Source organism: Felis catus, chromosome F2 (assembly GCF_018350175.1).
Source record: "Felis catus isolate Fca126 chromosome F2, F.catus_Fca126_mat1.0, whole genome shotgun sequence".
In the NCBI taxonomy this organism is placed as follows: Eukaryota; Metazoa; Chordata; class Mammalia; order Carnivora; family Felidae; genus Felis; species Felis catus.
Window position 1 is genome coordinate 30,028,473 of NC_058385.1, and position 27,122 is coordinate 30,055,594.

The 27,122-nt window shown below is 36.4% G+C and overlaps 1 protein-coding gene and 1 long non-coding RNA gene across 2 annotated transcripts in view; one reads left to right on the forward strand and one right to left on the reverse strand.

Moving 5' to 3' along the window:
- Positions 1 to 27,122, forward strand: part of LOC109496072 — a 262,538-nt gene that overhangs the window by 147,375 nt on the left and 88,041 nt on the right. The window lies entirely within an intron of this gene.
- On the reverse strand, positions 9,973 to 14,283 carry FABP4 (fatty acid binding protein 4). The gene is made up of 4 exons (XM_003999923.6): positions 14,127 to 14,283; positions 11,528 to 11,700; positions 10,645 to 10,746; positions 9,973 to 10,190 (listed from the first exon to the last, which is right to left on the reverse strand). Exons 1-4 carry the CDS (start codon positions 14,197 to 14,199, stop codon positions 10,140 to 10,142), a joined length of 399 nt encoding a protein of 132 aa, XP_003999972.1. The 5' UTR covers positions 14,200 to 14,283; the 3' UTR covers positions 9,973 to 10,139.

The window sequence follows — 27,122 nt, forward strand, 5'->3', positions numbered from 1 at the left end:
ATTCCCTCAAGTAAAAAAATGTTCAAGTGAGGCTGTTCATAATTGTTAATTCTAGTAAAGGAATCAGGATAGAGCAATTTGTTTTCGAACATTTACACATCTTGTTTTCATGATAGCTTCGATGCTCATTTCTTCATTATCTCATTTCTGTATGTTTCTCCAATATCTCATTTTCCGGAGTAACTTTTTTCTTGTGACATTTTAGAGGTAAAGGAGTCTTTAATAAATTTTAATTTTGAGATGCTACATTCCCTATTGGTGAGGAACAGTGGTAAAAATAAAAATATACTGGAAGCTATGAAAGTATTCAGGAATATGTCTGGTAATTTACTGCCATATATATATATATATATATATATATATATATATATATATATATATATTACTTTAGCTTGAGCCACAGTAGATTTATTTTCCAATTTTTTATTGTGGTAAAATACATGTGTCATAAAATTAACTATCTTGACCATTTTAAGTGTACAATTCAGTGGCATTAAGTATATATTATTGCGCTACCTCACCACCATCTACTTCCAGAACTCTATTCATCTTGCAAAACTGAAGCTCCATACCTACTAAACAAGAACCCGATTTTCCCAGTCTCTTAGCCATTGGCAACCACTATTCTACTTTCTGTCTGTACCATTTCAACTACTCTAAATAACTCACATAAGTAGAATCATACAGTATTTGTTTTTATGGTGACTGGTGTATTTCACTTACCGTGCACTTCTTAAGTTTCTTCCATGTTGTACCATGTGTCAGAATTTCCTTCCTTTTTAATGCTTAATAATATTCCATTGTATGTAAATACCACATGTTGCTTATCTATATGCCAATGGACCTTAAGTTGCTTCTCCATTTTAATTATTGTGAATAATGCTGCTATGAATATGGGTGCACAAATATCTCTTTAAGACCCTGTTTTCAGGGGCGCCTGGGTGGCGCAGTCGGTTAAGCGTCCGACTTCAGCCAGGTCACCATCTCGCGGTCCGGGAGTTCGAGCACCGCGTCGGGCTCTGGGCTGATGGCTCAGAGCCTGGAGCCTGTTTCCGATTCTGTGTCTCCCTCTCTCTCTGCCCTTCCCCCGTTCGTGCTCTGTCTCTCTCTGTCCCAAAAATAAATAAACGTTGAAAAAAAAATTAAAAAAAAAAAAAAAAAAGACCCTGTTTTCAGTTTGTGGCGGTTTGGGGGGGGGGGGTGGTGGAGGTGGAGTATATACTTAGGAGCAGAATTGCTGTATCCCATGATAATTACATTTTTAATTTTTTGAGGACCTGTCATCCTGTTTTCTACAGCAGCTGTATCATTTACATACCTATCCATGGTGCACAAGCATTCCAATTTCTAGACATTTTCACCAACATGTTATTTGGTTTGTTTTTTTGATAGTAGCCATCTTAATGGATGTGATGTGGAATCTCATTGTAATTTTGATTTACATATCACTAATGATTGGTAGTGTTAAACATCTTTTCATGTAGTGGGCATTTGTATATCTTCTTTGGAAAAATGTCTTTTCAAGTCCTTTGCCCATGTTTGAATCAGGTTGTTTATTTTATTTGTTATTGAATTTTAAGAGCTCTCTATATATTGTGGATATTAATTCCTTATGAGAAATATGATTTGCTAATATTTTCTCACATTCTGTAAGTTGTCTTTTTACTCTATTGATAGTATATATCAACACAAAAGATACACACAGATTTTTTTAAAACATTTATTTTTGAGAGAGAGGGAGACAGTGTGAGTGGGGGAGGGGCAGAGAGAGAGGAAGACAGAATCTGAAGCAGGCTCCATCCAGGCTTCGAGCTGTCAGCACAGAGCCTGATGTGGGAATCCAACCCCTGAACCATGAGATCGTGACCTGAGCCACCCAGGTGCCCCCACACAGATTTTTAATTTTCATGAAGTCCAATTTTTCTATTCTTTTGTTTCCTGTGCCATTGTTTTCATGTTTCAGAAATCATGGTCAAATCCAATGTCATGGAACATTTTCCCTATGTTTTTTTCTAAGAATTTTATACTTCTGGGGAGCTTGGGTGGCTCAGTTGGTTAAGTGTCCGATTCGGCTCAGGTCATGATCTCCCAGTTTGTGAGTTTGGGCCCCGGTCAGGCTCGGTGCTGACAGCTCAGAGCCTGAAGCCTGCTTTGGATTCTGTGTCTCCCTCTCTCTCTGCCCCTCTCTCACTTGTGCTCTGCCTCTCTCTCTCTCTCTCTCTCTCTCTCTCAAAAATAAATTTAAAAATGTAAAAAAAAATTTTTTTTAAAAAGACATATTTAGGTCACGGATTCATTTGAGTTCATTTTTGCAGATGGTGTTGGTAAGGGTCCAACTTTATCCTTTTGCCCATTATACCCAATTTTTCCAGCACCATTTTCTGAAGATGGTCCTTTACCCATTGAATGACCTTAGTACATTAATTGAAAATTATTTGACCATTTATGTGAGGGTTTATTTCTGGACTCTATTCTGTTCCATTTGTTTATATGTCTGTCTCTACTAGCAAGTTTTGATTATAATAGCTTTGTAGTGAATTTTGAAATCAGGAAGCATGAGTAATCCAATTTTATTCTTCTTTTTCAGAATTGTTTTGGCTTTTTGTGGTCCCTTTAGATTCCATATGAATTTCAGAATGGGTTTTCTATTTCTCCAAAAAATGTCATTGGGATTTTGATTGGGAGTCCATCAAATCTGTAGATAACTCTGGGTAGTATGACATCCTAACTATATTAAGTCTTCCAATCTGTGAATATGGGATATCTTTCCATTTATTTATGTCTACTAAAAATTTCTTTTATAGATGTTTGCAACTTTTACCAAAAGCTGATTCATTTAATTAAGTTAATTAATTACGTTAATTTATAAGTATTTTATTCTTTCTGCTGCTATTGTAAATGGAAATGTTTTCTTAATTTACTTCTCGGTTGTTCATCGTTAGTATATAGAAACACAACTGCTTTTTGTGAATTGATGATATATCCTGCCGCTTTGCTGAATTCATTTATTCTAATAGGTTTTTTTTTTTTTTTAGGTGAGTGGAATCTTTAGGGTTTTCTTCATATAAGATTATACCATCTGTGACCAAAAATAATTTTTCTTCTTCCTTTTTTAGTTTGGATGGCTTTTTTTTTCTTGACTACTCTGATTAGTACTTCCGGTAACATATTCAATACAAATGGCAGAAGCTGACATCTCTGTCTTGTTCCTGATTATACAGGAAAAACTTTCAGGTTTCACTATTAAGTGTTATGTCCTCTATGGAGTTTTCACACAGGGTTTTTGTTACACTGAAGTAGTTTCCTACTATTCCTAGTTTGTGGAATGTTTTTACATGAAGGAGTTTTGAATTTTCTCAAATTCTTTCTCTGTATTAATTGAGATGACCATATGTTTTTTTTCCCCATTCATTGTGATAATATGGTAGATTATATTGACCAATTTTTGCATGTTGACTCATCCTTGCATTCCCCAATAAATTCCAATTGGTCATGGTGTATAATCTTTCTAATATGCTGCTGAATTCTGCTTGCTAGCATTTTGTTGAGGATTTTACATCACGATTCATATGGGATATTGCTCTGTAATTTTTTTCAACTATCTTTGTCTGAGTTTGATATTAATGATATCATATGCATAAAATGAATTAGTCTTCTTTTTTCTTTAATTTTTTTGGAAGAGTTTGAGAAGGATTGGCATTAGTTCTTCTTCAATTTGGTAGAGTTCACCAGTGAAACCATTAAGCCCAGGACTTTTTTTTTTTTTTAATCAGATATTTGGTTCCTGGTTACTCCTTACTAGTTACAGGTCTGTTCAGATTTGCTATTTCTTCATGCTTTAGTCTTAGCAGGAATTTGTTCATTTCATCTAAGTTACCCTATTTGGTGGTGCACAGCTGCTCAGACTATTCTCTTGTAATCCTTTCTATTTCTGTAGAGTCAGTAGTAATGTCCTAGTTTCATTACTGATTTTAGTAATTTGAGTTTTCTCTCTTTTTTTCTTAGTGAGTCTACCTAAAGCTTGTCAATTTTGTTAATCTTTTGAAGAAACAACTTTTCATTTTGTTGATTTTCTTTTTCATTTTTCTATTTTTCTATTTCATTCATCTCTGCTCTGATCTTTATTATTTCCTTCTGCTAGCTTTGGGTTCAGTTTTTTCTTGTTTTTCAAGTTTCTTGAGTTGTAAAGTTAGATTGTGGATTTGAGAACTTCTCTTTTCTTCTTCTTTTAATATAAGCATTTTTAACTATAAATTTCCCACTTAGCACTACTTTCACTGTGTCCCGTAAGTTTTGGTATGTTGTGTTTCAGCTTTCATTCATCACTAAGTGTTTTCTAATTTCTCTTGTTATTTCTTTTTTGATCCATTGGTTGTTGTTTAATTTCCAAAAATTTGTGAATTTTCCAGTTTTCCTTCTGTTATTGATTTCTTACTTCATCCCATTATGTTTGAATAAGGTATTTTGCATATATCGTTTTAAATTTACTGAGACTTAATTTTATCCTTTCTATCCTGAAGAAAGTTCATATACACGTGAGAAAAATATGTATTCTGTGGTTTTTGATTGTTCTATACATGTCTGTTACATCCAGTTGATTTATTTTGTTTTCTAAGTCTACTATTTCCTTACGTATGTTCTGTCTGGTTGTTCCATCCTTTATTGAGAGTGAAATTTTGAATTATCCAACTGTTATTGTAGAACTGTCTATTTCTCTCTTTAATTCTGTCACATTTTTTTATTGAGATATAAAAATTCTGTCATTTTTTTTGCCTTATGTATTTTGATTGTCTTTTACTAGGTATATAAATGTTTATAATTATATGTTCTTGCTGTATTGAAACTTTCATTTAAATATGTAATAAGTCTATTTTGTCTTTTGTTGGTATAGCCACCTCTGCTCTCTTGGTTACTATTTGTATGGAATATCTTCTGCTATCCTTTGATTTTCAACCTATTTGTATATTTGGATCTAAAGTTAGTCTCTTGTAGATAGCATATAGTTAGACTTTTTTTTTTTATTCTTTCTCTTTATTCAATTTGTCTTTCCACTAGAGTGTTTAATCAATTTATATTTAAAATTACTAGTGATAAGGAGGGATTTACTTCTGTCATTTTGCTATTTGTTTTTCATGTGCTTTGTAGCTTTTTTTGTCCCACATTTCCTGATTTACTATTTTCTTTTTTGTTTAGCTGATTTTTTGTAATGAAACATTAAAATTCCTTTCTCATTTCCTTATATATATTTTCTATAGCTGCTTTCTTTTTGGTTACCATGGGGATTACATTCAAGACCCTAATGTTATAACTAATTCTAATGTGAATTTATGCAAGCTTAACTTCAAAAACATACAAAAATCTGCTTGGTATTTGCCAAGTTGTTCTACTGTAAAACTAATTAATAAGCAATTAATTACAATTATCTTCCAAGGCCTAACTCAAATACATCTTCTTTGTTGAAAATTTGACTACTCCAGGACATGTTGGTCCTGCTTGCCATTGGCTCCCTTCAGTCCATAGCCTATACCACATAATTTAGTATATAATGAATTTCTTCCCCTATATTGTGTCTTTATTCATTCTGTTAAAATGTATTGAGGGATTACCATGTTTCAGGCTCTGTGCTAGATTCTAGGTATCCATGTAAGTGACCTGCTCTAGAGGCAGTGACAACCTAGTGAACGGGAAAGAGAAATGAGAGTGTGGTAATATCTTGTTATAGTAGGAACACATACATCTTTCTGTGGTCATGGGGAGGAAAGTTTTAATCCTTTCTAGATTTGAGGGGTAAGGGTAAAGGAAAGAGAAGGAACTATTAGGACAGTTTTCCCAAGGTAATGTGATGGTATTCATGCTATTTCTCTACTACATTAAGGACATGTTTATGAGATTGTCATTCTTTCTGTTCCATACACCACATTTAGCACAAAGAAGACAGCATACTTATTCATTCAAGAATCATTTATTAAGCTCTGACTCTCCTCTTCACTGTACCAGGGTCTGGGAACCTAGCTACACGTTTGACATCATCCTTGCCTTTGAGATGCTCTCAATAAGTGATTTTTTTGTGTGTGTTGCCTAACACTTTCTGTTTGTTTGACTACATGTAAATCATTTTAATGTATTCTGCATTGGGATAGGGCTGGTGTGTGAATTAATGGATGGATCCGTAATTGGATGTAAGGTCAATATTGTGTTTTTCACTAACTAGAGAGATGTTCACCGATAAGCTATGCAAGGGCTGTGCCTTACTCCTTCACCCAGCCATTTCCTGTACTCATACAGCCTGGCTAGGAGTGCTATAAACACACTGCTTAAAAGCTGAACCCTAAAGATAAAAAAAAAAAAAATCACCACCTGACAACCATCTTGGAGGCTTACATGTTCCAACTCAAGGACTTTACAATCTATTTTTCTTAGCAGCAATGCACCTGTAAGAATTTTTTCAAGTCCCTCAGAAACCCTCAAGTAAGTCTCATATAAAAGTGATAATCCCTTTCTCTCCTGCAAATAAGAGAACAAGTTTGTGAAAAACCATATTTTATATGATAATATTAAATTCAAGTAATTTACTTGAAAAATAAAATAATTCCTAAATTTTTGTACTTTGTTATTGGTAGTAACATACTTTGGCATACCACACAGTGGTCAAGTCACAATAATAACTTGGGTGAAAATCACTATTCTTAACAAGAGGCTAGGTCACCTGCTCAAAATTGATGCATAACTTTCAAAAAATTTTAAAAATTTAAGTCAGTAAAAATTTAAAGTAAAAATTTAAGCCAATAATGCTATGGGATTTGGAAGAAGTATTTATAAGCCAGAAATTGTAATTCAATGATAGCAGTGACAGGAATTAAAGAAAAGAAAGGATATGCTGGCCTACTGTATCATCTGATTCTCACAGTTTCTAAAGACTGAGTGAATGGCTTTTTGAACTATTCATATCTTCTTCAAGATATAGATGGACTCTGTACCCATGCATCTGTTTTTCTGAGGAGTATCTGCTTGGCCCTATCTCTCTTCCTTTAAGAGTAGAATCTTCTTCTTTTATTTATTTTTTATTTTTTTAAATGTTTATTTTTGAGAGAGTGAGACAGAGTGTGAGCGGGGAGGGTCAGAGAGAGGGAGACACAGAATCAGAAACAGGCTCCAGGCTCCAAGCCGTCAGCACAGAGACCAACGCATGGCTCGAACTCATGGACCACGAGATCATAACCTGAGCTGAAGTCGGACACCCAACCGACTGAGCCACCCAGGCACCCCTAAGAATAGAACCTTCTCTATGTTTCTGTATATGTGTTGGTAGAAGTAATGTTAGACAATGGAAAATTATGTGACCTTCAAAGAAGTCCCAGGCAAGATAAATTGGAGAACTGATACTCAAAGATATCTTTTGTATCGTGACCTTAGTTTTACGAAAATATAGAAGGAAGAAACCAGCTTATCTAGCAAATATACATTGGACTGGATCTTCTTACTCTATGCTTCCATACCGTCTGAAAAATAATAATTAAACTTGAAAGTACATTTTGAAAATAACTAGATCCACAAATACTCATACATAGAAGTGGTACCTAATGCAACTTTGTAAAGAATTAACACAGAGGAACCACTAAGGGATGAGGAATGTTCAGGACAAAGGAAGGGAAAGTTCTAGACAGAAAGAAGCAGGATACATACACACACACACACACACACACACACACAACTAGAGGCAAAACAGAGTATGAAAATTGCTTGGGATGATTGAAGCAATAGCAAGAAGTATGACACAACAAGAGCAATGATAAAACTAAACAGATGAGAAAAGACAAGCATAAGACAAAATATACATTCCACGCTATGGAGATTGGACCTTCTCTGGATGCAATGGGAGCCATTTGCAAATGTTTTAATCAGTGAGTGTCCAGGGCAGGTTTCCATTGTGCAAATACCATTTATTAAATCCACAGGGCTTGGAAAACAGAAGAGAGAATTGACAGTAAAAGAGGGAGATTTATTAGGAGAACTCTGAAGCAATTAAAGAAAAAAAATGTGGGGCGCCTGGGTGGCGCAGTCGGTTAAGCGTCCGACTTCAGCCAGGTCACGATCTCGCGGTCCGTGAGTTCGAGCCCCGCGTCGGGCTCTGGGCTGATGGCTCAGAGCCTGGAGCCTGTTTCCGATTCTGTGTCTCCCTCTCTCTCTCTGCCCCTCCCCCGTTCATGCTCTGTCTCTCTCTGTCCCAAAAATAAATGTTGAAAAAAAAAAGAAAAAAAATGTTTGGAGGTATTGGCAATGGGAATGAGAAAAGCAAACATTAAAGAAATTTTAAGTTAATAGAATTAACATGATTTTCAAAAAGTAAAATAGATACTGTGGAGGGAGGAAGAAGACATATTCAAGGATGATTTAAGATTTATGGAAAAAGTAATTAGACAAAACATGTTGATACTCAATGAGCTTTGGAAAATAGGATGAAGAACAAGTTGTAGGTAGTGGGTGGAAGGGGGCAACAATGATAAACTTACCACAGAACGTGTTGACTTGAAGTACCTGGGACATCCACTTGACTACCTTCAAGTCTTTCTTTTTTTCCAGTTCTCCCTTATTATTGGATTATCTCATCACCATTTGTGAACTAAGTTACCACTAGGACACTGATAGCTTCTAGACCTATATCCCATCCTGGGTTGCTCTCTTGAATTTCAGATACTATGTCTATTCCCTATTTAACTTTGTAGACTTACACTCTAAACCTAAGTTTCCTCATCTATGAACAGGAATACTAAAATCTTCTTATAGGATTATTTTGAGCATGCAAAGTGCCTGGCACCAAAGTAAGTGCTTAATCAATATTGGTGTCTCAAGAATTGTCCTAATCAGTCTGTACAAGTCTTCTCCTTTTGAGGTCTTCAATCCTCCAGTGAGCCAAAAGTAAGAGTCTGACTCTGTTTTTGCAAAGAAAGTAAATTCTTATGATCAGGAACTTACTTTACCTCTTCTGGCCCCTTCGTATCTTAGTGTTGTGCATAAAATAAGTACTCAACAAATAATGGAGTTATTCTTAAAGGAAACATCACAAACAGAATTATATCAATTGCAGCACATTAATAGACTTCGGCTGACTATAAAATATAAGTATATAGTATGGAAATTGTAATCTATTTGCGTGAAACTCCAATAATATCTCGAACAGCTGAAAAATTTCCACAAAAGGCAGAAGAAACCTCCTCCCTCCCTCCCTCTTTCTCTCTCTCCCTCCCTCTCTCTCCCCAACACACACACACACACACACACACACACACACACACACACACACACCTCTATCTGGGAAACCTCATTATCATTTTTGTCTATTTGGGGGGGGGGGGGAGTGGGAATTCCATGGAGATTTTATCTGAATAAAAAGTTCCAGAACATATTCAATACTTCATTTAATAAAAAAGTTCCACTAGGAAGAAAAAGAAAGATTTGGAAACCACTATAAGAACATTTGCATCATTACTCATTACAAAGTTGTCATGTCTTTTATGGAAAGAACATTATGAGATTATTTGCATTTAATCTTTGAGAGATTCCAGAGATAGCTTGGTTTACCAATAATTTTTCAGATTAAAAATTATATTCCAGAAATAGTGTCTGTAACATGTATTGCTGGTCTTTGTCTCAATGCTCCAGGATAGGTAGGTGTGAAATGGCAGGACTTGGCCCAGCTGTCTGTGGGCCACTTCACTACATTTAAAACTACCTTAGGTCTTTCTGAGGTAGTTACTTGACTGTAGGCATGCTACAGAAGGACTGCATATTCAATAATAGCAAATTTATCATCTACCTAAGAAAATGGAAAATTCATGAATATTTTTTACCTTGGATTATTATGAAAAATCATATTATACCAGCAACAAAGCAAAAATACAATTTTCTCTTTCCTTCATTGGGTTATGAGTAAAAAATTATCCCACACAAAGAATAAATGATTACATCACCTTCTAAATCTAAGAAGTTTTATTTGATGAACATACCCACATTGAATAAAATCAGTTTGGGGGAAAATTAGTTGCTTGCTAATTAGTAGAAAATAACAATATATGTTTAGACAATATATCCAACAGACTGTCATAGAGTTCGATGCAAACTTCAGCTCAATGTCCCTTGGTTTATGCTCTCTCATAAATTCTGGTAGAGGTGACGCCTTTCATGATACATTCCTAGACACACACAAAAAAACTCTTGGTCAATCATGGGACTAAACTATGGGTTTATTTATTTTGCCTGTAATATTGGGAAGGAAACAGTATTTATTTGAAAACATTTGTTCTTGGCTCCTATATATACCTGATAATGTAATAAGTTAGGAAGACAAAAAGACCAAGAAAACACAAGTCTTCCCCTCAAAGAACTTTACAATCTACATAGTGTGTGAGCAATACAAGCAGAAATGCATAATACAATATGGTGTGTGCTGAGAGCAGTCAGAGAATGCTTCTTGAGGGACAGCATGCCTCGACTGAGCTTAAAAGCATGAAGGACAATTGCCAGAGTGAAACCATAATGCCAATGGAATCACCTTTTTTCTACATAAGCCAGCATGATTAGGTAGAATGGTGAGTATAAGATGACCAAGCAGCAGAGCCTAGAATTAAGCAACTAGAGGATACTCACCACCACCAGTTTATCATCCACTCGTTTTCTCTTTATGGTGGTTGATTTTCCATCCCACTTCTGCACCTGTACCAGGGCACCCCCATCTAAGGTTATGATGCTCTGTGAGCATAATAAAAAATGATTACCATTTGTATAAGGTAGAGGAAAATAAAAAATACATCACCTTTGAATGAAGGAATATTTTGAGGTCACGAGTAATTCTAAATTGTAAGAATATATTAAAACGAAAAAATGAGTGGTAAAAACAACAGCATATAAATGATACATTATGATCAGAATATTATACAAACACATATTTGAAATAATACTGTGAGAAAATATAGGCAATAAATTTATGTTGAGATAATACTCATAGGTAATCTTTTCCTTTCTTCTTCCACTCTTTCATAAACATTCTCTGAAATGTTATTTTTCTTTCACTTCAAATACTCTATATATTGTGTGACAAATAAAATTCATTAATCACTTTTTTGAAGAATAAATACAACTTTATAGAAGGGAGAAGATTCACCAAATACATATCTAAGAGAACATGGCTTAGGTCTAGGAAGTCAGGGATCTTTGACCTGTGATAAAATAGTTTCCCTCCTTTTACACAAAATGACTTCTTCTTGGCAGCAGTCTTTTATTTGCTGTTTTTTTTTTCATTTATGTTTGAGAGAGCACAAGAGGCAGGGAGAGAGGGAGACACAGAATCTGAAGCAGGCTCTAGTCTCTGAGCTATCAGCACAGAGCCCAATGCGAGGCTTGAACTCATGAACCGTTGAGATCATGACCTGAGCTGAAGCTGGATGCTTAACTGACTGAGCCACCCAGGCACCCTGGCAACAGTCTTTTAGAAACCAGGCTTTTTATTCTGCTCCAATTCCTTCTTTCTCACCTTGACTTTTCTGTCATCTGCAGTAACTTCATCAAATTCTTCACCCAGTCTGAAGGAAATCTCAGTATTTTTAAAGGTGCTTTCTGATTTAATGGTGATCACATCCCCATTCACACTGATGATCATGTTGGGTTTGGCCATGCCAGCCACTTTCCTAGTGGCAAAGCCCACTCCTACAGTTGGGAAAAGAAAAAAAAATGTCAAGTTTACAATTTTCTTTCACATCTTTAACTAAGTTAGAGCTGTACTGTGTGTGTGTGTGTGTGTGTGTGTGTGTGTGTGTGTGTGTGGGTGTAGGTGGGTGGGTGGGTGTGCATAAAAGGAAAAAAAGAACAACAGTGAATTTCTTAAAAGCCTCATTTAAGTAGCTGCTGCAGATAAGTAAAGCAGACTAATATTTAAAGGAACACATGTCATGATTAAGTGTAAGTCTATTTTAATTGCTTCTGGGTTTTGGACTCCACAGGAGACATACTGTTAATTTTCAAAAAGATTAAATCTTCTGGAATACATACATACACACACACACATATTCTCTCTCTCTCTGCCCCTCTCCCCCACTAGTGCTTGTTCTCTTCTCTCTTTCCAAAAAAAATAATAATAACCTGTTTGGGTGTACAAAAGTCACCCAAACATTTCGTAGCATTTGCTGCCAAGTCCTATTTTCTTGGCTTTCCCAAATTACTCTAGTATGAAATGAAGATTCTGGTTAATTTATCCAAAAGGCAAAATGTTTCCTACATTTATACCATCTAAGAATGGTGATATTATTCCCAGTAAATTGTAGGAACTGTTAAAGAGGGTCTAGTCAATTTTGAAAATGTCAAAATTTAAGAAATCACTATTGTATTAAGTTTAGAAATCAATACTTTTACTCTCAATCGCCTCAGGTACAAACCCCTCTTTTAAAAAAGGAACTTCTTTTCTTGTGTCAGGTAAGGGATGAACAATTTGCAACTTCATGTAGACAGTGGGAACTTGCTGTCACTGCATATGTTACACAGAATTTACGACAGCCATAGATGTGTTGAATTTTTTAACACATGTACATAAGCCTAAGCTGCTGCTTTGATGAAAGGCTACTTATACATGTGAAAGGTTAGAAAGAGGGCGTAAGAAGGAGAGAAATATTGTCCAAAACAAGTGATGCTGAGGCTCTTATTTAGCGCCCTGTCTGAAAAGTGGCCACAGGTGGAAAGATATTGCTGCATCAAGTCCTGGCCCTGTTACAAAATATACCTTTAAATACATGGAGTGAGTCAGTATAATGAAAGGATGCAACATCAAGTATAATTCCAGAATGGCTGACCTTGGGAAAAATCACATTCTCCACTTGCTTTATTCAGTCCTTCTTTGACTGATGAAAGTAATACCTGCTTGCTGATCATCAGTTAGAGCAATTAATTTCAGGAGTTTCCTTGTTGTCTTTCATTATCATCAGTACTTTATAATTTTAAAACACAGTGGTATAAGAATTTAAGTGTAAGTATTAAAAGTGCAAAATGTTTCTAAAACTCAATAGCAAAATAGCCTCAAATCCTGACATTTCTGTATCAGCACTCATCAGCATTCTGATTAGTTTATTGAATCACAACTAGTTGATATTCTAGAAAGTTAGATCTCACTTATGCTAAAGTCCCTAATTTCCCTCCTGTCTTTAAACAAAGAAAATAGTAGTAGTTACAGACAAGCAAAAACTATACCACATGATTTAGGAAAAAGATAAAGTCTTAAGATACAGAGATTAAATCTTAACCCCTGTAAAAACCCCTCCTCAAATTGCTATACCTGGGTATGACTTTATCATGCACAGGGTTATGACGAGAGGGGCTCTCAAGGTAGAAGCTGTCTGAGTGAGAACCGGCCTCCGTACCCCAATGCTTCACCACCATAATCATCTAGGGAATATTCACACAACACTGGCAATATTAGTAGAATCCACAAGCTTAAAAGCCTCCATTATCAAGGAGGGGTACGTTATACGTATAACATTGTCCTTTTGACTTACTTGATGATCCTATGGCATCCCATGTAATTCCTAATCAAAGAAATATTTAACCCCTCAAAGGAACGTATTGTCTGAAATTAAGATTTTGGTTCTCATAAAAACAAAAACACAATTTAACAAATTGACAGTGAGAAAATAAAATAATTAGTTAACATATGTTTGCTTAAAAATCACATTAAATAGAGAAATACAGTGCTTTCGGTTTCAAATAAAAATTATTGAATGCTGGGAAATAAATATAGTCTTATTTATTTCATATGCAAGAAAGAATGACAGAAAAACAGGCAAAGAGCCAAGTAACACAAAGATAACCCAGTTCAGCAGTCAAATAAAGTCTTGTCATTTCTATAGACTGTAAAAATTCCAGCTAGACCCTTTGTCGTATCGGTTCACCTTTAGGAAGCATGCACTGTGACTTTGGTCTAGAATGTTCCTACAAACAAATGATTCTGGCTTGCTACTTGGATAGCCTCTATGTAGAAAGCAGCATTTCCTATCTAACCCATACTCCCAGGGTGAAAATCATGCATTAACCCCATCTCCCCAGAGAAAAAGTTATAAATCTAGTCATCCTACAACGTATTTTCTTACCCACTTCTTTCATGTAATCGTCAAAGTTTTCACTGGAGCTAAGTTTCCAGGTACCCACAAATGCATCACACATTTTATGAGCTTTCTAGGGTTATCTTCAAGATGAGAAAAAAGCTGCAGCTGTCAGGAAGGTGCTATGACCTTCTTGAGTCCAGATAAATTCCTTTTAAAGATGCCCAGATCATGTGATTTCAGGAATAACCAATTGGGGATTGATATCAGATCATTTCCTTTATTACCAGCCTCTGCCTTTTTCCCTCTGAGTCATGTCTTAAATAAAAGTTTCTCAACTCTGGTTCTCCCTGGCAAATGGACATTTGACTTAGAGTACACATTTTTTTAAGCACTGACAAAATATTTTCAACAGGCAACTTTCCTGTTTTGACAGCTTAATGTTCACTGCATTGAATTTGCCACTATTATTTCCATACATACTTATCCTGGTGTAGAGCAGGTTAATTATCTTGAGATGAACTTTGACCCCCTGGTCTGGAGTTTCTATTAAAATTACAACTATGTAGTTCTTTTGAATTGAGGAACGTAAGAATGACCTTACGGATTCTTTTTTATTTTTTTAATTAAAAAAATTTTTTAGTGTTCTTTATTTTTGAGAGAGACACAAAGTGCGAGTGGGGGAGGGTCAGAAAGAGAGGGAGACACAGAATCTGAAGCGGGCTCCAGGCTCTGAGCTGTCAGCCCAGAGCCCGATACGGGGCTCAAACTCATGAATGGTGAAATCAGACCTGAGCCGAAGTTGGACGCTTAACCAACTGAACCGCCCAGGTGCCCCTGACCTCACAGATTCTTAAGTAATTGCAAAGGCTCTTTGAGACCCTACTGTCTCGGGAATTACTTGTCAATTAAAATAAAATAAGTAATAGCATCTTAAAGTACGTCAGATTTCTCGTTTCAAGTGTTTTGCATGAATGAAAAAGAAATTATCCGTCAAGAATCTGTTGACTTAATTAGTAATGATTTAACCTCACTCCTTCCATCCCCTAAATGAGAGCATAGTGTTTATTCCCATAGAATTGGGCCCTTAAAAAATAGGCCCCATTCCAAAATATGCTCCCCATACTGAGAAAATTCATCCAGTTCCTGAACGATGTTATCACAAGCTCTAAATTTATCCAGATCTAAATGGCGTTGCTTTGCTTGAAAATGATCAGAAATGGTGTTGATGTCACACTATCAAAATTTTATTTCCTTCTTTTACATAGTAAGTAATTCATGAGATTTCTAAAGTAATTCTGTCTTTCAGTCTCCTCTTACCCAATGCCAGAATGCTGAAAGATGTTTGTATGTGCAACAAACACCCATGAACATACCCAGATTTTAGAAAAGAAAAAAATAAAATATTGCATCAGGATGAATCACTACTCTGTGTGCCCTACAGAGCATATGATTAACAACCCATGTAAGTACCCTGAGGTCTTCCCAGAAATGTCTGAGAGAGAGGATTCTATGAAGGACAGGATTTTCTGTAGTCAAGCAGGTTGCTATGAAGGCCTGATAAAGCCAAGTTACAATAGTAATTTTTAATTGTTGCATGTGTTAATGGCACAGTAATAATGTTCATCCACTCTGGACTATTGCACAGATACAGGGACTGTGGGTGATGTACCATTCCGGGCAGACTTCCTATTATAAATTAATCTGTTTCCCACTGAATAAGTAAATAAAAACGATCAGTCTTAATACAGTGATAACTTGACAATGTTCTAAATTAATAACAGTTGGCTTTTTTGTTTTGTTTTGGCTTTGGTTTGTCTTTTTAAAGACTTTCTTAGGTATACAACAAAATTGAGAGAAAGGTACAGAGATTTCCCATGTACCCACTGCCCCTACACTTTCATAGCCTCTGCTATGATCAACATCACTCACACTTTTACCAACGATAAACCTACATTGACACACCACAATCACCCAAAGTCTATAGTTCACTTTAGGATTCACTTTTGATGTTGTACATTCTGTGTGTTTGAACAAAGTATAATGACATGTATCCATCATTATAATATCATACAGAGTATTTTCATAGCCCTAAAAATTCTCTGTGCCCTGCCTATTCATCTCTTTCCCACATCCCTTAGTTCCCAACCTGTGTAATCACTGTTATTTTTACTGTCTCCACAGTTCTGCCTTTTCCAGTATGTGGCCTTAGCAGATTGGTTTCTTCTATTTGGTAATATGCATTTAACTTTCCTCCATGTCTTTTCATGGCTTAGTAGCTCATTTCTTGTTAATGCTGAAAAATATTCCATTGTCTGGACATACTGTAGTTTACTTATTGACTCACCTACTAAAGGACACCTTGGTCGTTTCCAAGTTTGGCAGTTATGAATAAAGCTGCAATATACATCCACATGCAGGTTCTTGTAGAGACCTACGCTTTAGACTCCTTTAGGTAAACACCAAGGAGCATGATACAGTAAGAGTATGTTTTGTTTTATAAGGAACTGCCAAATTTTCAAAGTAGCTGTACCATTTTGCATTCCCAATAGCAATGAATGAGAATTCTGTTGTTCCATATGCTCACCAGTATTTGGTGATGTCAGTGAGTCTAGATTTTAGCCATTCTAATTAGGTGTGGAGTGGCATCTCATTGCTGTTTTAGTTTGCATTCTCCTGATGATGTATGATGTGGAGCATCTTTTCACATGCTTATTTGCCATCTGAATTTCTTATTTGGTGAGCTGTCTGTTAAGGTGTTTGGCTCATTTTTTTAATTGGGTTGTTTGCTCTCTTATTGTTGAGTTTTAAGGGTTCTTTGTATATTTTGGATAATAGTCCTTTATCAGACATATCTTTTGCAAATATTTTCTCCAGTCTTTGAATAATGGTTTACTTTTCAAAATATGTGTTAATGCTTTACTTTTAGTAACAAATTGCTTTAGACAGATTTTGAAATGATTATTACATTTGAATATATATCTTGTGTACTTTAACACTGCAATTTAAACATTTTTTTAGAGATGGACTGCCCAATACTAGAGTCTTTAGTCACACACAGTTCTTGAATACTTGAGATGTGTTCACTATGATACAGAAACTGAATTTTTAATTTTACTTAACTTTAATTAAAATTTAAGAAATGATCCTCATACAGTTATGGGGAAACTTTTAAATATGTGTGGAAGGAACTGAGTATGTGAATCTACTTTTTCAATTATAGAAATGTCTACATTTTATGAAATCTAAGTGTCAATCAAGCATTTCAAAAGAAAATTTAGAATCTGAATTGAGAGGTACCAATATCTCATTAAAAACTTTTACACTGATTATGTAAACTATGAAATGTTGAAATTATGGCATTTTAGATATATTGAGTTAAATATATTACTAAATTGAGTTAATTAATTTAATGTTTCTTTTTTATTCTTAACCTGGCTACTAGAAAATTTTAGATTACATATGTGGCTCACATTATGTTTCTATTGAGTAGCACTATTTTAGAGTAACATAGTGACGCCAAGGTTTATTTTTTTATTCAGCACGTGTTTCAGGCACTTAGCTAGCTACTGGGGATTCCGTATGGACAGCCTTACCAGGCAACTGCTTGCTCAGATAGAGCTTACATTCTAGTACGGAGGAAGATAATATCCAAGGAAATCAATAAACCAACATCAGGTAGTGCTGTTTCAGAGAAAACAGAACAAAGTAATCTGACGCAATGACCGCTATGTGGGTTGGCAACACGAGGTGGGGCAGTTCAGGGAGGTCAGCCAAAGGAAGTGGACCATCGAGCTGATGCCTAAAGGATGAGAAGAAAGCGGCCATGGAAAAATGTGACGATAGATGTTCCAGACACAGGAAATAGCAGGAGTTCTCTGGCTCCATTCTCGCTGATGACAATTTCACCTAAATATGACCACCAAACACTAAACTGTGACAAACATATAGATATATGTTCCTATAAACCAAGACAAAAGTATAGATATATGGTCCCGATGAGCAGAGTCTAAGCTCCGTTAAGGCAGAAACTTCTATCGTGATTTATTTACTGGCGCATATCAAATAATCAAGTATTCCACAAAATGCTTGAAGGAAATCCCACTTAAGTAAGTTAGTGAGAGTAGGGCGACACTCCTGTAAAATTACCTCAGGAATATTTCTATGGGCCAGTAGTCTCATGTTTCTATGTTAACATGTTTACAGTCTGATCATTACTGGAGAAATGGCATAGTTGAAATTTTCTAGAAACGAAAACAGACTCCTTTAGTGATTTCATATAAACAAAAATAGTAGTCTATAGTAAAGGAACTTGGTAACTTAAAGAGCCATGAAAAAATTAACATATGCTCAGTGCTCACCATGAGAAGTATAATCTTTAACCCCCATCACCTGTTTCACCCATCCACCTCCACCCACCTCCCTTCTGGTAACCATCAAGTTGTTCTCTATAATTAAGAGTCAGTTTCTTCGTCTGTCTCTCTTACTCTTTTTTTCCCTTTGTTCATTTGTTTTGTTTCATAAACTCCACAAAAGAGTAAAATCATGTAATATTTGTCTTGCTCTGACTGACTTATTTCGCTTAGCATTAAGCTCCATCCACGTTGTTGCAAATTGCAAGATTTCATTCTTTGTTATGGCTGAGTAATAAATAGTCCATTGTATATATTACTACTTCTTTATCCAATCTTCTATCGATGGACGCTTGGACTGCTTCCATAATTTGGCTATTGTAAATAATGCTGCAATAAACAAAGGTTTGCATATATCTTTTCAAACTACTGTTTTTGTAATTTTTTGGTAAATACCCAGAGTTGTGATTTACTGATTCATAGCATAATTCTATTTTTTCATTTTTTGAGCAACCTCCATACTGTTTTCCACAGTGGCTGCACCAGTTTGCTTTCCCATCAACAGCGTGCCAGAGTTCCTTTATCTTCACATTCTCACCACTTCTTTCTTGTGTTTTTGATTTTAGCTATTCTAACAGGTGTGTGGTGATATCTCATTATAGTGTTGGTTTGCATTTCCCTGATGATGAGTGGTGTTGAGCATCTTTTCATGTGTCTGTTGGCCATCTGGAGGTCTTCTTTGGAGAAATGTCTGTTCATGTCTTCTGCCCTTTTTTAATTGCCTTATTTGTTTTTTGGGTGTGGAATTGTGTCAGTTCTTTCTGTATTTTGGATGTTAACCCCTTTTCAAATATGTCATTAGCAAATATCTTCTCCCATTCAGTAGGTTGTCTTTTGTTTTCTTGTCTCCTTTGCTGTGCAGAAGCTTTTTATTTTGATGTAGTCCCAATAGTTTATTTTTGCTTTTATTTTCCTTGTCTCCAGAGACATACCTAGAAAAATGTTGCTACAGCCAATGTCAGAGACATTGCTGCCTGTGCTCTCGTCTAGAATTTTTATGTTATCAGGTTTCACATTTAGGCCTTTAATCCATTTTGAGTTTACTTTTGTGTATAGTTTAAGAAAGTGGTACAGTTTCATTTTTTTGCGTGTAGCTATCCCGTTTTCCCAACAGCATTTGTTGAAGAGACTGTCTTATCCCATTGCATATTCTTGCTTATTTTGTCAAAGATTACTTGACCATATAAGAGTGGGTTTATTTCTGGGCTTTCTATCCTGTTCTATTAATCTATGTGTCTAATTCTGTGTCAGTATCATACTGTTTTGATTATTATAGCTTTGTAGTATAACTTGAAATCTGGAATTGTGGTACCTTCAGCTTTTCCTTTTTCAAGATTGTTTTGGCTAATCTGGATCTTTTGTGGTTCTGTACAAATTTTAGGGTTATTCTAGTTCTCTGGAAAATGCTGTTGGTATTTTGATAGGGATTGCATTAAATCTATAGATTTCCATTTGTTTGTTTCATCTTCAATTTCTTTCATCAGTGTTTTATACTTTACAGAGTACAAGTCTTTCACCTCTTTGACTAACTTTATTCCTAGGTATTTTATTACTTTTGGTGCAATTATAAATAGGATTGTGTTCTTAATTTCTCTTTCTATTGCTTCACTATTGGTGTATAGAAATGCAGCTGATTTATGTACACTGATTTTGTATCCTGAAACTTTACTGAATTTATTTATCAGTTCTAGTAGTCTGTTGGTAGAGTCTTTGGGTTTTTTATATATGGTATCCTGTAATCTGCAAATAGTGGAAGTCTTACTTCTTCCTTAGCAATTTGGATGTGTTTCCTTTCTTTTTTTGTCTGATTACTATGGCTAGGATTTCTAGTACTTTGTTGAATAAAAGTAGTGAGAGTAGACATCCTTATCCTGTAGGAGGAAAGCTCTCAGTTTTTCCACATTGAATATAACGTTAGCTGTGGGTTTTTCATAGATGACCTTCATTATGTTGAGGTATATTCCTTCCAAATATAGTTTGTTGAGGCTTTTTAATCATAAATGGATGTTGTACTTTGTCAAATGCTTTTTCTTCATCAGTTGAAATTATCATGTGGTTTTTATCCTTTCTTTTATTGATGTGATGTATAACATTAATTGATTTTCGAATATTGGACCACCCATGCATCCCTGGAATAAATTCCACTCAATTGTGGTGAATGATTTTTTTAATGTATTGTTGGATTTGATTTGCTAATGTTTTGTTGACAATTTTTACATCTGTGTTCATCAAAGATATTGACCTGTAATCCTCTTGTTTTTCTATTATCTTTATCTACTTTGGTATCAGCATCATGCAGCCTTCATTGAATGAATTTGGAAGTTTTCCTTCCTCTTCTATTTTTTGGAATAGTTTGAGAAGAATAGGTATTAGCTTTCTTTAAATGTTTGGTAGAATTCACCTGTGAAGCCATCTGGTCCTGGACTTGCTTTTGTTAGAAGTTTTTGATTATTAATTCAATTTCATTGCTGCTAATCAGACTGTTCAAATTTTCTATTTCTTCCTGATTCAGTTTTGGGAGGTTTTATGTTTCTAGGAATTTGTCCATTTTTTGTAGGTTGTCCAATTTGTTGGCTTATGATTTTTCATAATCTCTTATAATGCTTTTTATTTCTGTAGTATTGGTTGTTACTTATCCTCTTTCATTTCTGATTTTGTTTGCAACGTCTCTTTTTTTTATGAGTCTGGCTAAAGTTTTGTCAATTTAATTGATTTTTTTAAAGTTTATTTATAGTGAAAGAGAGCATGCACTAGCAGGGGAGGGGCAGAGAGAGAAGGAGAAAGAGAATCCCAAGCAGGCTCCATGCAGTCAACACAGAGCCTGATGCAGGGCTCAATCCCACCAACTGTGAGTCATGACCTGAGCCGAAATCAGGAGTTGGACACTTAACCGACAAAGCCATGTAGATGCCCCTTTTTTGATCTTTTCAAAGAACCATACGCTGTCCAGAATTTAATCCAAAGACCCATACCTCATATTTTATGCATCTACTCTGCAGTGTAACTTGGAATATAAGTAACTGCCTAGTTCTTCCATAAATTACCTTCATCTTAGTTCCTAAGACTTAATCTTGCTGCCTGAATAAGACGATGGGATGTTCCCTCATCAAATAACCGGTATCTTTCACCACAGTGTCAATAGATTGCTATATGAATAGATTGTATATAATAAGGGGACTAACACTAAAAAGCAATTCAACATTGTAAGACTTGGGGTTCAACATTCTTTGAAGAATGTCTTCCCTGTGTAATGAAGAAAATTCCGATTAACAAAAAATTTAGTGGTCATTCTTTCTTGAAAAGTAGTAGAAATTATACTACTTAGATTTTCAAATATTGTTTCATTGTTAAACGATCACACCGGCAAAAGTTTTTCACAAAAGCTTTCTTTGGCAAACCTACTATGCCCGCGGCACTGTGGTAGGTGTGGTGAGGGAATATAATAATAAAGAAGATGTGATTTCTGCTTCTCCTTAATGATCTAACTCCATATTCTAGTTGCCAAACTGAGGCCAAAGTAAAATACAAAGCATTTTTAGATGTTTATTTTGACAATCATCTTAATGTAGATTTTTCTTTTTTTGTACAAGAGGCATCTGTTGCTCTCCCAAGTTTTTTTTCAGTTTTAGCATCTTTCACTAGCGTATAATGTAAACAAGAAAAGTGGTATCTTCATCCCATCCCCAGTCTCTCCTCATTCCTGAACTCCCTCCACCATCCTGAACTTTATTCCATCCATGACTTAAAGTTCCTTGTACTTCACTCGTTCACCAAATATTTGCTGAATTAATGCATTAATAACAAAAGGAATGAGGTTTGGGTTTAGGCTATGTAATCATGCTTAATGGTTGTGTATGAGTTTTAAATGAACAAAACCATAGGCTCAAATCTGTGTTTTACAAATATGTAGTGGTACTAGGAAGGGCATATTATAAAGGATAAAGTAAGCAGATGTAATTTCCCCTCACAAGGCGCGAGTTATGGGATGATAGGGAGCTGAGCAAGGGTAACAGCAGAGAGATGATGGAAAAGCAGTGGAAGAAAGGGAGAAATGACATAGGAAAGATATAGGAAACTCCATTTGGAGGAGGAGCCTGGTCCCCGTAAACAAGGTACATGGTAGAAAATGTACCTTTGATTATAAAAGGAATTCCCACAGGAATGACTATGCTTTTATTCACAAATATTCAAATGACACCACTAAAATGCACATACTAGATCATACTCTTTCCCCAGAACCATGGAAAAGGGGTCTTCAGTGACTAAAACCTTCCTTTGCTTTGGAAATGTGGAGACTAGGAATATGGCCCCAGACCCTCAGGGTTGACTGGGGACAGGCCCTCTCTGGTTCAGGCTGATTGCTTTGCACTTTGCTCTACTATGGACAGCTTCCATGGAATGCTTCCCTCTGAACTTTGCCTTTGTTTATTTCTTTTGGAGGAAATGAAGGTATTTTTTCTGACAGTTTTTAAGTTGAAGAGGAAATGTAGCCAATCTCAGGATAATAAGGCATAGAGACCAAAGTCATCGGGAGGGGGAGTGTTTTCACAGAATGTGTGTGATAGGTTAGGAAAGGGTTCATGCCAAGCTTCTCCTTTTATTAAAGCAAAGTTCCTATATTAATGTAATATTATTACCAATGTTTGGGAATTTTGTTAAGAGTTTAAATGTAAAATTTTGGGGGGCGCCTGGGTGGCGCAGTCGGTTAAGCGTCGGACTTCAGCCAGGTCACGATCTCGCGGTCTGTGAGTTCGAGCCCCGCGTCAGGCTCTGGGCTGATGGCTCGGAGCCTGGAGCCTGTTTCCGATTCTGTGTCTCCCTCTCTCTCTGCCCCTCCCCCGTTCATGCTCTGTCTCTCTCTGTCCCAAAAATAAATAAACGTTGAAAAAAAAATGTAAAATTTTGGCAGGAAATTAAGGCATATATTATTTGGTTCTCTCCCCCACAGATTATTGGGAAATTTAATATGAGAACTGCTTTATATTTCCTATCCTAGGTTTAATAGGCCAAGTAAAGGTTACCTACCCTATTTAGTTTGTGTATCATCCATTGAGTATATATTCACAGTGACTGATCATTGACACTTTGACTTCAAATAGTGTTGGTTTTAGAAACCGTGAGTAAGCCAGTAGACTATGTGCATCAGTTAAAAAGGTGGTGGCTAATTATAGACTTGTGTTGTGGCTTCACGAGTGTTGTGTAACTTCTTCATTTGCCCTCTTATTCATGAAAGGGGCTATTCGTTCATAGAATAGTAGGTACAAGTAGGAACCAACTAAAGAGCTGGCAAAGCACTTTCTGAATGGAGAATGTGTCCTACTTTGTCTTTATTTAATAAAGCAAGCATCATCGTGAAGGACTGACTATAGGCAAGTGAAAAAGTGAACCTAAAAAACCAGAAAAGTATGTACAAATGAACCAGTTGTGATATTAGAAGATATCCCTAAGGCGCCCGAGTGGCTCAGTTGGGCCACGGAATCTGGATTTTGGCTCAGGTCATGATCTCACAGTTCATGAGTTCAAGCCCCTCGCTGGGCTCTGTGCTGACAGCATGGAGCCTGCTTGGAATTCTCTCTCTCCCTCTATCTCTGCCCCTCCTCTGCTCACACACATTCTCTCTCTCTCTCTCTCTCTCTCTCTCTCTCTCTCTTTCTCTCCCCCTTACTCCCCCTCTCTCAAAATAAATAAATACACTTTAAAAATAAAAGAAAGGGTGCCTGGGTGGCTCAGTCGGTTAAGCGTCTGACTTCGGCTCAGGTCATGATCTCACAGCTTGTGTGTTCAAACCCCACGTCGGGCTCTGTGCTGACAGCTCGGAGCCTGGAGCCTGCTTCGGATTCTGTGTCTCCCTTTCTTTCTCTGCCCCTCCTCCGCTCACACTCTGTCTCTCTCTCTCTCTCTCTCTCTCTCTCTCTCAAAAAATAAATAAACATTAAAAAAACTTTTTAAATAAAAATAAAAGAAGATATCACTAAGAAAATGTCCAGGAGGACAGATAGAAACACTTGCACGCATGTGCGTGCGCACAGACACGCACACACACATACACATACACCAAGCTTGTTCTCTTCTTCCTGTTCACTTAACATTAAGTTATTCCCCTTTTAATTCCTGGCTGTAAGCAACTTAGGGGTGATATATCATCTGTCCTTGGATACCTGAGGATTACCATTCTGTATGTTGTGGAAGTTCTGTATTGTACTGTATTGTTGAATTGAGAGGCAATCAATCAGATTCATTTAAATAACAGATAATCTTGTAATATTACTAGAAGTATTTGCATTTGTTAAAAAATAGATCTTGATTAACCCCTTGAATGTATTTTTGACCGAGTCAAGGGTAAATCTTCAGATGTAGGAAATATACAGTAGAACAAAAGAACCCATCTGTGCTCCTCAAGTTGTATTAGTATATAAAGTGCTACTGTGCTTATAAGAACTCTTTTCAACCCACAAGGACTGAGCACATCCTGTCTCTTCCAAACTTCTGTTCATGACCTTACTTTTACCAGCCTCACCCCACTTACATTTTATATGCTTTTAAAAATTGCACACGTATTGTGTGACTTCAATTACATAAATTGAATTCAACGCAAAGAAGATAATCAGCTACATGTTCGTGACATGTCTAATAAGTGCCAGCCACTGTGGTGGATGCCGTGGTATAAAAGTGAGTAAGACAAGCAGGGCAGACACATGAGAACCGTGAACTTTTTGGAGAAGAGAGACCGTGCAGTCGGGGTGGCTCTGGCGGACAGTAGGCGCAGTTGCTGCTTTAGTAAGCCCTTAAGAAATAATGTTTAAAAGAGAGAAGGAAGAGTTCAGGGAGAAGGAGGGAGGAGAAAAAGAATAAAGCAAAGAGAGAGTATGGAAGAGAGAAAAAAGAAAAGAGAAACAGGATGCTCGGGATGAACACTTGGGCCCGCCAGCATTGTAGACAAAACGAAAACCATGGGGTAGAATGAAAACACCAGGCCCTGGCAGACGCCACAATAGGCATGAACTGTGACTTGATGCTGCCAGAGAGACAGAACAGGAGCAGCTCAGCCAGAAACAAGTTTGATTACAGGAGGCACTGAGTATTCTTTCTGGGAGGCACTTTTGCTGTGGGACTTCTCCCCAGTGAACTCTGATCGAGTGAGAAAGTACAAATGTCAGGCATCTGTGAACTATATTTGCCATCTGGGTGTGAACTTCCCTCTTGACGAAAATCCTCTCTCACTGGGTGAAATGTGCATTCCTGCACTCGTTCAGTGGCTTGCCAAGATTCTCCAAATCTAGAGATTATTACCCCTGCTACAGGATTCTTGATAATGATTTTATGCTTTAAAGATACTATCATTCCTTATAATTCTGTCACTATTTTTAAATATTTATTCAGTGAACACCAACATACCTATGACATCTTCATGGCTGCCACGTAAGTGATATTATATAATGAAAAGGTCCACAGGTTCTGAATTTAAGACACACTGAAATCCTGTTTCCACCGTTCACTGGCTTGTGGACTTCGGCAATCTAATTAATTTCTGTAGCACTCAGCTTTCTCATGTGTAAAATTGGAAAGCTATATTTTATGGTATTGTTTCAATTTGCGGCCTTGACATCAAGTGTTTTCCATGTTGCCTAGCATTTCTTTGAATATGTTGCCTAACATGTACCTCACTCAATATGTGGCAGCGAGTAATGGTGGTGGTGGGTGTGATATTAGTAGCAGTAGTGATATAGTATCCCGGATACTTGGGGGATACACACTTGGGGATAGTGAGTCTGGGCTGGAAAGAACTGGTAAATTTTCTCTAATGCAGAATAGCCTTATTCACAGTTATCTTCGATTTTAGAACTCTCAAAAGGTCGCGCTTTCTCCAGCAACGATTTTGAAATGCAAGTTTAGTCTTGAGACCGTAGAAATTCATGAAATTCAAAATAAGTTTTCTCAATATTCGTGATTCAGAACAAGAATGTTTTTCTCAAGAGATGATACTATGTGAATGCTCTTCCTCTCACGGTGGAAAATTTTCTTCCACAAATGGAAATATTTTTAATGTTCTTTAAAAATGAATGTATGCTTGGGGCACCTGGGTAGTCAGTTAATGGTCTGACTTCAGCTTAGGTCATGATCTTATGGTTCACGAGTTCAAGCCCCACATTGAACTCTGTGCTGATAGCTCAGAGTTGTAGCCTGCTTCCAGTTCTGTGTCTTGCTCTCTCTCTGCCCCTCCCCTGCTCTCATTCTCTCTCTGTCTCTCTCTCTTTCTCTCTCAAAAATAAATAAACATTTTTAAAAAATGAATGTATGGTTGGAGTGCCTGGATGGCTCAGCTGATTAAACATCTGACTCTCAATGTGGGCTCAGGTCATGATCTCGCGGTTGTGAGATCAAGCCCCACGTCGGGCTCCATGCTGAGTGTGGAGCTTGCTTGGGATTCTCTCTCTCCCTCTCTCTCTGCCCCTTCCCCACTTGTGTGCTCTCTCTCAAAATAAATAAACATTTGTTTTAAATGAACTTACGCTTGATACAAAAATACAAATAATATGGATATAAAGGAGAAAATAATTGTCCTGTCTGGATCATCACTTTTAATGATTTCATGAGTATCTGTTCAGTATTTTTTCTAGGTACATGTAAGCAA